This window comes from Sinocyclocheilus anshuiensis, unplaced genomic scaffold (assembly GCF_001515605.1).
Source record: "Sinocyclocheilus anshuiensis isolate Anshui unplaced genomic scaffold, SAMN03320099.WGS_v1.1 scaffold1063, whole genome shotgun sequence".
Classification (NCBI taxonomy): domain Eukaryota; kingdom Metazoa; phylum Chordata; class Actinopteri; order Cypriniformes; family Cyprinidae; genus Sinocyclocheilus; species Sinocyclocheilus anshuiensis.
Genome location: NW_015547679.1, coordinates 166,506 through 179,205, shown reverse-complemented (window position 1 = coordinate 179,205; position 12,700 = coordinate 166,506). Strand labels below are relative to the sequence as shown.

General features: G+C 35.6%; 1 protein-coding gene across 1 annotated transcript in view; it reads left to right on the top strand.

Annotated features, from left to right (window-relative positions):
- The window catches only part of LOC107703091 (PDZ and LIM domain protein 4-like), a 49,473-nt gene that overhangs the window by 4,089 nt on the left and 32,684 nt on the right, over positions 1-12,700 (top strand). The window contains exon 2 of the mRNA XM_016505613.1: positions 4,307-4,458. Coding sequence (XP_016361099.1) covers positions 4,307-4,458 — 152 coding nt within the window. The remainder of the gene's footprint in view (positions 1-4,306; positions 4,459-12,700) is intronic.

The following is a 12,700-nucleotide window of genomic DNA, read 5'->3' as shown; positions in this document are numbered from 1 at the left end:
TTTTGTTGAAAGACGGAGCAAGGGGCGTGGCAGTTCGCCAATCACAACGCACTGGGACAGCTAACCAATCACAACACATTTTGTTTTTCGGAAGGCGGACCTTCATCAAAGCCGTAACTAATCGAGCCGTTTGTGCCAGGCTGGGGAGAAAGGTATTTTAATAATGTAAATTATGTGAAAAATAATGTGTTTTTCGAACCACCAAGCATGAGAGCATGTTCTAGTACACCCCCAAAACAAAATCAAGACTTTGTAAAAGAGCATAATAGGACCCCTTTAACAGACTCATAATGTTATGACATCAATTACTGCTTTATTTATTCAGAAACACAAGTTAAATAACATCTTAATGTATTTTACATTTTATTTTATTACAAGTAGGCCTGCAGCGCACCCTAAATAAATAAAACGCTTTACCGGACGGGCATTAGGACATTAGGGCATTACACTTTTGTACCTTTTAGGTATTGATATGAACACTTTAGGTACCAATATGGACCCTTTAGGTACAAAGTTGTACCTTTTGAAAAGGTACCGCCCCAGTGACACCTTTTGTAGCGTTTTTCTGACAGTGTTAGTCACATCGCATGATTTGTCCTCTGTAAGTAGTAATTGTCAAAGCAGGGTAAACCAAAATGTTTCAAGATAAAACACCATCCCCCGGTTTCACAGACAAGGCTTAAGCCTAATCCCAGACTAAAATGTAAATCTGAGCTGTGTCAACTGAAAGAAACTTGCACTGACTGATCTTAAAATATATCAGTGCCTTTGTTTTGTCTCAATATGCACAACAGTAATGTGTTTTCTAAGGCACGTTTATGAAAAATTACTTAAATGTCCTAATTGAACTATGGCCTAATCCTGGTTTAGTCTAAGCCCTGTCTGTGAAACCAGGCCCATGTGTTTTAGGATGACTCAGGACAGGCAATGAAGCTTGTTAAATGGGATGAATTAGCCTTATTAGTAGGTCAGGAGCTTCCGTTTGCTAAATATTTAGGGTTGTACATATGTGCTCGACTTATTATAGGCTGTTTGCTGATATATAGTCATGTAGTTAATGACTTTGAGGTAGGCTAAATCCCACTCATAACAACAGCCCTCGGTGCTTAAGTCAAGTGTCCTGCACTTAGGAACAATTTCAAGCAATTTCTTGACTTAATGTCTAAACTGGGCTTTTGTGCGACATTTAGAGTCTCTGAATACTTCAACTTCATTGTATCTACACAGTATGTAGTTATAGTAGATCTTAGTAACTGTATCTCAGTATCAAAGAATTTTAGATTATTTTTTAATATTTTTACTAGGTCTGGGCGATATGGCCAAAAATATTATCACAATATTTTATTTTCTATATCATACAATGTCAGTATTTATCACAATATTCATTTAGCATTAATGGGGAAGGAAATGCTCCACATGTTTGTTAGACCTTGAGAATGAATAAAGATAATTTGTTTGTTCACAATTAAACTCCACAGAGCTCCCTTTTAATTTAGGGCCGCCATGAAATCTGTTTTATTTTCCACTAAATTCAGTTTTCCATTTTATTTTATTCCTGGATTCTGTGTTTTATGATTCAATACAAATGTATCATAAAAACAATGGTGTCCTGTCTAATTAAACAAATTAATACAACTTTAACAATGTAATCAATCTTTTAAAATTCAATGAAATGAAAAAAAAAAAATGATTTACTACAAAACATTGCATTTTTATTTTTTAAATAAGATGCTGTACTGTATAATTGTATAAATTAATGAAAAAAAAATACCTTGGTTGCATGATATTCCTTAAAATTATTATTATTATTACTTGCGAATTACATTTTAGTATAGAATAGTAATATATTTATGTCAAGTTGTTTTACTTTCAGTTTCAGTGTGGTAGTTTTTCTCAAATGAAACGGTTCAAATTTCGAAATTATACAATGTAATGTAATTTACATTAAAAACTGCTCAGCAGCATCTTTGTTTGGATCATGATTAAAATGATGAGTGGTTGTCTCTAATTTTAAATAGAAAGAGCACAGACAAAGCCTTAGTTTGTTTATATAAAGAGATGTCTTTTATTTGTGTTACTTATTTATTTGATTTGGGGCTTGTTTTAAAATGTAAAAAAAAAATAGTTTTGTTATTTACATTTACATTATATTTAAATTTTGTTATTTAGCAAACACTTTTATCCAAAGCGACTAACAAATGCGGACAATAGAAGCAATCAAAACCAACAAAAGAGCAATAATTTACAAGTGCTGTATTAGTATATTATTATAGTGCTAAATTTCAATTTCACAAAGAAACGTACAGTATTTTGTCCAAGCAATAATAAAAGGACACATTTAATTTATAATTTGTCTTAAATCTCATTTTATAAAAAAAAAAAGTGAATTGATTCGAATCGTGAGTTGAGTGAATCGTTACCTTATCATCGCTATTGACCAATTTTATCGTGACTCAATATAATATCATTTTATCGCCCAACTCATGGCGATACTGTTTATGTCTAAAGTTCTTCACTTTCAAGCACTCAATCTTATAACATTTCAAATCCTTGAGCTTTTATTTGACAGAATACTGGTGAACTTCTGTCCAAAAATATTGAATGTAAATAAAGAGAACATGGTGCTTGCAACACCAAGGTCATTGGTTTCATTCCCAGATAATGCACAATACACTTACACAGTACTTACAGTAAATGTACTGATTGTTGTACTAAATTTAATTGATGCTTTTTTAATAGTAAAAAAAGTTTTGACAAGATGTTTTTAATTGCTGTATTAAGTTGTAGTGATGAAAATGAGTTTTCTTTTCGCATTGCAATAATGTTTTGATCTATTTATTTATTTATTTATTGATGTTAGCGTAAAAAGTTTTATCCCACATTAAAGTAATGAGCATTTATGGGGGAAGTTTGGATCTTTATGCAAAATGTTTTTTTATTTTTTTATGGGGAGGATGAAATGATTTAGACATTGTGAATGTATTCAGCATCTTTGTTTGGATTGTGATTCAAATGCAGTGGTTGCCTCTAATTTTGAATGGAAAGAGCACAGGTAGCCTTTGTTTATATGAAGAGATTTATTTTATTTGTGTTACTTATTTATTTGATTTGGGGCTTGTTTTAAAATGTAAAAAAAAAATAGTTTTGTTATTTACATTTACATTATATTTAAATTTTGTTATTTAGCAAACACTTTTATCCAAAGCGACTAACAAATGCGGACAATAGAAGCAATCAAAACCAACAAAAGAGCAATAATTTACAAGTGCTGTATTAGTATATTATTATAGTGCTAAATTTCAATTTCACAAAGAAACGTACAGTATTTTGTCCAAGCAATAATAAAAGGACACATTTAATTTATAATTTGTCTTAAATCTCATTTTATAAAAAAAAAAAGTGAATTGATTCGAATCGTGAGTTGAGTGAATCGTTACCTTATCATCGCTATTGACCAATTTTATCGTGACTCAATATAATATCATTTTATCGCCCAACTCATGGCGATACTGTTTATGTCTAAAGTTCTTCACTTTCAAGCACTCAATCTTATAACATTTCAAATCCTTGAGCTTTTATTTGACAGAATACTGGTGAACTTCTGTCCAAAAATATTGAATGTAAATAAAGAGAACATGGTGCTTGCAACACCAAGGTCATTGGTTTCATTCCCAGATAATGCACAATACACTTACACAGTACTTACAGTAAATGTACTGATTGTTGTACTAAATTTAATTGATGCTTTTTTAATAGTAAAAAAAGTTTTGACAAGATGTTTTTAATTGCTGTATTAAGTTGTAGTGATGAAAATGAGTTTTCTTTTCGCATTGCAATAATGTTTTGATCTATTTATTTATTTATTTATTGATGTTAGCGTAAAAAGTTTTATCCCACATTAAAGTAATGAGCATTTATGGGGGAAGTTTGGATCTTTATGCAAAATGTTTTTTTATTTTTTTATGGGGAGGATGAAATGATTTAGACATTGTGAGATTTACTCCAAGCATAATGAATTGAATTTTGACAGGCAAGGATTTGCAACTTATAGAGTCAAAAAAGCGAACTAATCAGAGCTACAATAACAATGGAGCTGCATCATAAGCGTGGATGCAGCACAATGAATAGTCATTACATTTCACATTAGTCAAGTTTGTGACTGATCATATGTCATTGGTCTAGTTGTTGGCTTTGTCTCACAGATGGTTTCCAGTCAGTCAGTAATGGTACCTTTGGCTGCAGGCGCTGCAGTGTTTGTCTTGGGTGTGGTGCTTCCTTAACCTCTTTTCTGTTTGGTTTTTGTTAGATAACACCTGCGAGTAAAGCAGCGCTGGGCAACTTGTGCCCTGGAGACACCATCCTAGCCATCAATGGAGAAAGCACAGAGACCATGACACACATGGAGGCTCAGAACCGCATTAAAGCCTGCACAGATCAGCTTGTGTTGGCCATCAGCAGGTATATCTGCCTTACTCTCCATACATTCACATGGTGCAAAGATATGAGACGACATGCACATCTGTTTCCTTCTCTATCAGAAAAAATGGTACAAGAGCTCACTGAGTCACTGGGGCGGTACCTTTTTAAAAGGTACACTTTTGTGCCTTATTAACCCCTGAATGGTGCATATTAGTCCCTAAAGTGTACATATTAGTACCTAAATGGTACATCTTAGTACCTTTTGAAAAGGGTACCACAACAGTGACAGCTTTTGTACCTTTTTTCTGAGAGTTTGAAAAATGCCTGAGTGCTCGTGAACTTCTATAAGTGTTTTATGTAATCCAGGATGGTCAGTAATACCTAAAGGTGGAATTTCTGTACAGATAGCGATATTATTGTGAACTCTTTGTTTAAGCGAGCCGTCTAGGCCAGACACAACAACACTGGCTCAACCAATCGTGTGAGTTTGGTGCAAGGCTGGTCCAGGCTCTGCCTGACCAATGGAATGATTTATAATATGTCACAATTTTTCAATCTCTCAGTTATAATACATTGTACACAGAGAAAAAAGAAATCCATTAACAATCCCCATTAACAAACTTTTGCTTTTTTTCTATTCAATATAATCCATTAAAATGTAATATGATGATAAAGGGAGTCATGCATGCTTGTTGATATTGCTTCTTAGCAAGGTTAGAAATTAACTTTTCCATTAAAGAGAAATATTTGCTCACTGGGGTCAGGTTTTTTTTTTTTTTTGCCTTGGAAAGGTCAATTTTTTTTTAAATACCTTGTTAAATGTATCTGTGTTGTCTTTTATGTCAAATACTTAAAGTTAACCAGTTAATTCAATTAGTCAATTATACTGTAGACTTTTACAGATAGAATTTTATCAACATCAAAAGTCATCTTAAAGTGGTGGAACAGAAGCTACATCTAACATGGCATGTTTATTCACGTAGACTGCTTAATGCTGCTCAAAGGTGGCATACATGTTGTTACACAACAGTTGCATCATTTAAAGCTTATAAATAATAAAATTTAAAATATATATTTTTTTATAGGGTAGGGCTGTAATTTCATGACAAAATTGTTATTGTTGGTTGCTGCTCTTTATATTGTAATAATGATTATTAATATGGATTAGAGACAGATTTGCGCTACGCCACTGTCTTCACACACAGACAAAACTGAGAAGTGAACAGAGAAGTGTGACATTATATAGCCTACATCTGTAAATAAATACTATTTAAATTCACGTCTCGCGCACTTTAATGCCCTTTGAATGTAACATGTATGTTCCCTTCAGAATCATGGCAGAATATCCCGTGAAGTCCACTTCGCAGGGCACTCACAGTTGAATAGAACAAATGTCTGAAGTGGTAAGAGAAACATACAAAATGTGCAGAGTGGGGGGTCGCGAGGACCAGGATTAAGAATCGCTGCTTAATAGCATCGCGTCTCACTAACTAGGTGACAGCGTAGCGCTAAATCACCTTTCAACAGACTCAAGCCACCACCGCACAAATTAGTTAGCAACTTACCGTTAAGACAACGCTTGACTCCGAGTCGTGAAGACACCGCTTGAATGCTTCTGCCTGAACAAGATACCTCTTTACTGAAGTGAAAAGTTTGGCTGGTTTCACTATCTCGCGAACGCGGCAGCCGATCTCCACCAAATTCGGTTGATCTCTTCAGCTTGAGGAGCCCTCTCGAACGCCACCCTCCGCATGTCGGTAGCCCCCCGGGATCGCCAGATTGGTCAGCGCCCGACCGCGAATTTAACTGCCCGTAACTCCCGGGCCCCGGGGGCTATTGATGTGGGGGTGGTCTCATTTGAAAGGGGGCCTCGAGACGTACACTTGATTCTGCGTTCGAGAGGGTTCCTCAAGCTGAAGGGATCCCCCGAATTTGGTGCGGATACGCCGTGCCGTTACGGAGATATGGCCGTTCAAATTTTCAATGGTATTCCATTCACTTAAGCTTTAAAGCGTTTCATCCAGATAACCAATAGCAAACAATGGAGAGTAACAAACTACGTAATTACACTATTTACAAGCATTTTATCTGCGTTTTATGTTCTGTAAAAAAAAATGTTCATATCGGTGGCATATCGGCAGCATATACGCCGATACAGATATATCTGCGACAGGCTCATATCGGCCGATAAAATCGGCAAAACGATATATCGGTTGGGCTGTAATATTGATTAATAGAATACACACACACAAAGAATTCACATGTCATATTCTTGTAGGTCGCAAAAGACAAAAAAAATCAATTTAAAAAATCTATATGTAATTACAATGCAATCTTTGCTAAACCATATCATGTTCTCAGGCATTATTGAATTGACATAAAAAAAGTTACTGTCCAATTGGCGAGTAACACTGTTTAATATACTTGCCAACGCCATTTTTTTTATCACATTTGGTGCTTGGCGAATGTTAATTTTAGTCCCTGATCATAGGAGATGCTGCCCATCATAAATTAAAGCATGTGACAGGCGTGGCAGATCGTGATCAGAGGAGTACACATGAAAAAAGCAAAACAACGAGCATGTTTACATGCACACCAATACGCTGGTAACTCACAAAAATCAAGCTTATTGAAATAACCAGTTGTCCCGGTTTACATGCAAACCAATAACCCGGCATTAGGGATGCACCGATACCACTTTTTCCAGTACTCGCCGAACTACAAGCTTTCCAGTGATGTCTGTGAGAAAGGTATATTCACTCGACAAGCTCGCAAGTATCGGTACCAGTATCGGTATCGGTGCATCCCTACCCGGCATGCAAGTAAACCGCGTTTATAGTGTGCATTAAATATGCTTAGTACGGAAGCTCGAACGTGTGTGTGAGGCGCTGGATCAGACCTCACTGGTCCTTGAGACAGTCAATCTGTGTTGACAGAACAGAAACAAACTGTGTGTTGATAGTGCCGTTCCATTTTCACGCAACCATAGGAAACTTCATTCTCCCAACATCATTCTCCCAAAAAGTTTAAGTCGTCAGTATGCCAAGCTATGCCACTGAACTGACAATATGATAAAAGACAATCCTTTTCACACAAACAGAATTTTTGTGTGCGAGTGTGAGATTCACCCAGAGGCATCATATGCTACATCTTGCCATATTTGGTGTGTGTTCTCTGAGCAAGCTGCTCTTGTAATTTGGAAAAGCCCTGACCTCTTGGTAGACCTGCTCATATATCATCTTTTGACATCAAGTGGTACATTCACATAGGAGTAGTACATTTATTTAAGGATACTCTGGGCTGTTTTTACTCAGCATTTGACTGGGAACTTTAGAGACTACTTTAGTTTTCCCCCACAGCTGATCGCATTTCAAAACCTTCAGCCTAATTTTTTTTTTATACACCACTAAATCTACATGACTAGAGTAACAACAAAATTCTACATTTTGTCAACATCTGACCTCTGCTGTCTTCATAGGTGTTTTTATGGCCTGCATAGATGGCCCTGTGAAGGTCATGTGACAGCATTGTAAATGCAAAAACATGGCCCCCCGTATCTATTGGTATGTGACCTTTAGCACATGACAATGAGTCATTTGAATTAGTCTGTGCTTTTGAAATGAGTTGTGCACTGGCACGAATCACGATAAGCACCATTTCATTCCAGTGTGCATGGATGTACTGGAGCAGGGTGTGGAAACTGTTGAGAGATGCATAGATAATAAATTGGAAAAAAATGCATGACACATTATATATAAGACAGTTCAGGTATAGCCAAAAAAATGTGCTGCCTCTTTAAACTTTCTAACCCATGTAAAAAAAATTTAAAAAAAAAGCTGGTTCTTCCAGTTAAATCAAATGTGCATGTCAGTTTAGATTCAAGAACAAGATTTAAGATTCAAGAGAAATCATTACTGGTTTATTCTCAGTAAACTGTGTCATTTGTGCCAAGTTTTTATATTTACTTTCAAATCATATTGTCCCACCAGGGTTACAACTGCCATATATCACCATATATATGTGCCCCCCATGACATTCAGTTTACAAGTCAACAAATATGAGTTTTTCAGTGGTTGGTTGTTTAACTACTACCACTAATGCTAAAATGTGGTAATAGCCTTGTCAAGTATCAACAGTTTTTATAATAACTAACCCCTATGTTATTTTAGCCCTGTCACAGCAAGACTGGAATTAATGTGCTTATACAATAAATTGAATAAATAACTGAGTACACTGTGGTAGTATTACAATCAATGTTGGGGGTAACGCAAGCTACGTAATCAGATTACTTTTTTTCAAGTTACTAGTAAAGTAACACATTACTTTTAAATTTACAAGTAAATATATGAGTTACTTTTTCAAATAATAAATGGGGAGTAAGTGCAGAAACAGAGACACTTCCTTCAGGATGAGGCTTATTAATTTCACTTTTGATGTGAAAGGGCCTTTAGAGTTGCCAGAAATATAACTTTGGGGATTTTTGTTATTAAAAATAAATAAGCAAGCCCAGCCCAGGTGACAAAAAGTAATGCAAAAGTAATGTAATGCATTACTTTCTATAAAAAGTAACTAAGTAACTCAGTTAGTTACTTTTTAATGCAATATTGTAATGCATTACTTTTAAAAGTAACTTTCCCCAACACTGATTACAATAGTACGTTTTGGGGTGCCTTTTAATAAATCACAGAATATCATTCAAAATGTACAAAACATGGTTGAGCATTATGGGGATGAACGTCTGCATAAAATAGCTGATAACATCCTTAACTAGTCAGTCTTCTTGCTTTTTATTTGTGCTGATGGTGATGAAATGGGGTCATGTAAATAATATTCAGATGAAAAAGTAAAACTTCTTTAAAAAAAAGTTTATCATTACGTACTAAACATAGTCACATATTTGAAATAATGTGATTCAATTTAATCAGTGTGAATCAGTATGACATATCCCACACACACGGCCCTGTTAATAATAATTACTACCATAATAAGTTACATTTTGTAATTGATTTATGCCACATAATGTCACATAATTCTAAAACAGATTAATTTGTTGTCCAAACATGTCAGTGTTTGAGGAATGAGGCTGGAAATAACACACAAATGCTGACAGTGTAAAATAAGAGCCAACACATTACAGCCAAAATGACCAGGAAAGCATGGGATTCTGAAGTGGAACAGCATCCAGTATTTACATAAACATATTACTGATTTAGGCAATTCCAGAAGCCATTGTCTTTCTTGCTTAAGTACTAATAGAAGGAGTTGAAAACCCCAATGAAGTCTAAACATGACCTTAGCAACACCTACTGAGGCTTTGTTTTGAGTTAGCTGAATGTATGACCTCATCCATTCCTCTTTTGTTTTCAAGGGTCACAGAATGATTGATCTCTCAGTAATGCAGGTTAGTAAAGGTCATGACACACCAAGCCTATGGCCTGCATCTGGGCCAAAAAGTTGCGCTTGAACACTCTGCAAAGACTATAGCTAATGGCCAACTCGCATATGTTCTGCGTCGGTATGGGAGGACTCCATGCGTGTAAATTATGAAAATATTTGCATATTGTAAAGCTCAGGTAAGGTGAAGATATGTGTATCTTCTTGACTTTGTTGTTTGCTTGCTTTCGTCACGTCCGTTTTTTATTCTCATGCACTGGTTCACTAAGCAGAACAGCCAATCAGAATGTTCGCTCTCAACAATGGCTCGACACCAATTCAGGGTTATTATCGTTTACTAAAACTAAAACCATTAAAATAAATTGCTTGAAATAAAAATATATATAAAAAAAAAAACTTATTTTATTTCAGCTAGTTGCCAATGTAATATTTTTCATTTAGTTTAAATTGAAGTACTAAATAACTAAAACTATATAAACAAAAGCTAAAAACTAAAACTTAATAAAAAACTATAATAATAATCAGAATCAGAATGAGCTTTTTTCGCCAAGTGTATGCAAACACACAAGGAATTTGTCGTGGTTTTTCAGGAGCTTTTGGTACAAACATACATACATACATATATGACATGAGAACAGAAAGAACATTTAAATAAGTAAGACTAAGGAAAAAAATTATAATAATAATAATAATAATTACAAAAACAACAAAATTACTACAATTAAATAAAGGAACTACAGAAAATATTAAATTTAAATAAAGACAATATTAGAATAAAACCTAATTCGTAATATTTACTAAAACTATAATAGTGTATCAGTGATGCTAAAATAACACTGCACTGTGCTAAAATAACACTAATAACATGATTTCTTGAAAGGAAAAATAAAACTCTGAACTTGGCCAGTTGGCTGAAAAGCTGCTGCTGATGGTCTGACTAGTGTTTACAACGGCCCGACATTGGCTGATGACTTAGTGTGTCACGGCCTTAAAGGGATAGTTGACCGAAAAATGACAGTTCTGTCATCATTTACTCACCCTCAGGTTGTTCCAGACCTGTATGACTTTCTTTCTTCTGCTGAACATAAAAAGAAGATATATTGAAGAAGGTTGGTGACCAAACAGTTGACGGTATCCATTGACTTCCACAGTATTTTTTTTTATACTATGGAAGTCTGTGGCTGCCATCAACTGTTTGACTACCAGCATTATTCAAAACCAACTTGGTATTGTTACAATGTCAGTAGCAGTGTTGGGGAAAGTTACTTTTAAAAGTAATGCTTTACAATGTTGTGTTACTCCATAAAAGTTGACTAATTGCGTTACTTAGTTACTTTTTATGAAAAGTAATGCATTACGTTACTTTTGCGTTACTTTTTGTCACCTGAGCTGGGCTGGCTTATTTATTTTTAATAACAAAAAAAAAAAACACCAAAAGTTAAAGTTTTTTGGCTACTGCGAATTAAGGCCCTTTCACACCAAAAGTTAAATTAATAAGCCTCAGACTGAAGGAAGTGCTTCTGCACCTCACTCGCAATTTCTCGTAACATGGGGACAGGAGAGGTTTCACTTGCATTATTATTTGAAAAAAGTAACTTGCATATTTTCATGTAAATTTAACAGTAATGCATTACTTTAGTTGTTACTTGGAAAAAGTAATCTGATTACGTTACTTGTAATGCGTTAACCCCAAAACTGATCAGTAGTATATGTAAATAAAAACTACAATCATACTTGCGCATTTTTGTCTCCCCGTTCATGAACAGATGGATCGAGCCCAGTGCATTATGGGTGTTGAAGCTTTCCTACCTTTTAGGCAAATAGGAACGGCTCTTTTTCTCAGTTTTCTCTAGTCATGATATTTTTTCTACTGTATTGACAGCCAATTATTTTAAAATCCAGTGTTGCCAGTGGTCATTTACCCCTTTAACACCCCTCGTTCTTGTATTTCTGACTGTAACATTCAGATGTGCCATGTCTGGTTACTGGATGTACCGGATATCTTCCCGCTTGACCTCTGAGTCAGCACTGGACAAAAAGATCTACTGTAACATGTCATACAAAGCACCCTGGCGTATCCTTGAGCCACTGTGAAGGCAGAGAACAGCTGCTGGGAATCTCTCCGTATCTCTCTAGCCTCCTCCTTCCTCTTTAAGGAAAGTTGTAGTCTGGAAAAGGCGGAGAGTGCGGATGACAAAGATTTGTTTCCACAAGTCATGAAGCTGTCAGAAAGAGCCTGCTGGGCCAGCGACTTAAAGCTCAGTGAGTCATAAGACCTGGGTCATGAAAGTGCAGGGGAGCGGAGAAAATAAAAAAGAGGAATTAAGGCAAAGAGAAAACAGGGCAGGACTTAGTGCTTAGTGGACAATGACGCACGAATGAAGAATTGTGTGTGGATTTGAAAGCTTAGAGGAGGAAACAAAGACAGGGAAGAGCTACGTTTGCCATTCCTTGACAGTTGAAAAGGGAATTTCAAAGGAACGGTGGAGACGGGTGATGTCATCGAATTGAAGCACTCGTCAAATACCTTTTAGTGTTTGAAATGAAAATATAGTTTAGAAATACAAACTGGTTTTGCTGTTGGTTAAACAAACAGGACTTCCCGACCAAAGACGCACTGGTGGTTGAGCCAAAAGTTGACATGTTCGGACATCCTGCGTTAAGCAGACTTGTATTGTGATTTTTTTCCCCCCAAGGAACACAAATATTTTATTAATACGATACTAGAGCAGGAATGGACACTGTCCTGCAGATTTGATCTCTATCCCTAATTATACGGGGCCAGTCCCATGAAGCCGGTTTAGCCAGGTAGGTTTTAGATCAGTTGGGTTTTAGGGTTTTTTAGGATTATATTCTGGGTAAGAGATTGCAAACCGATAAAATGCTG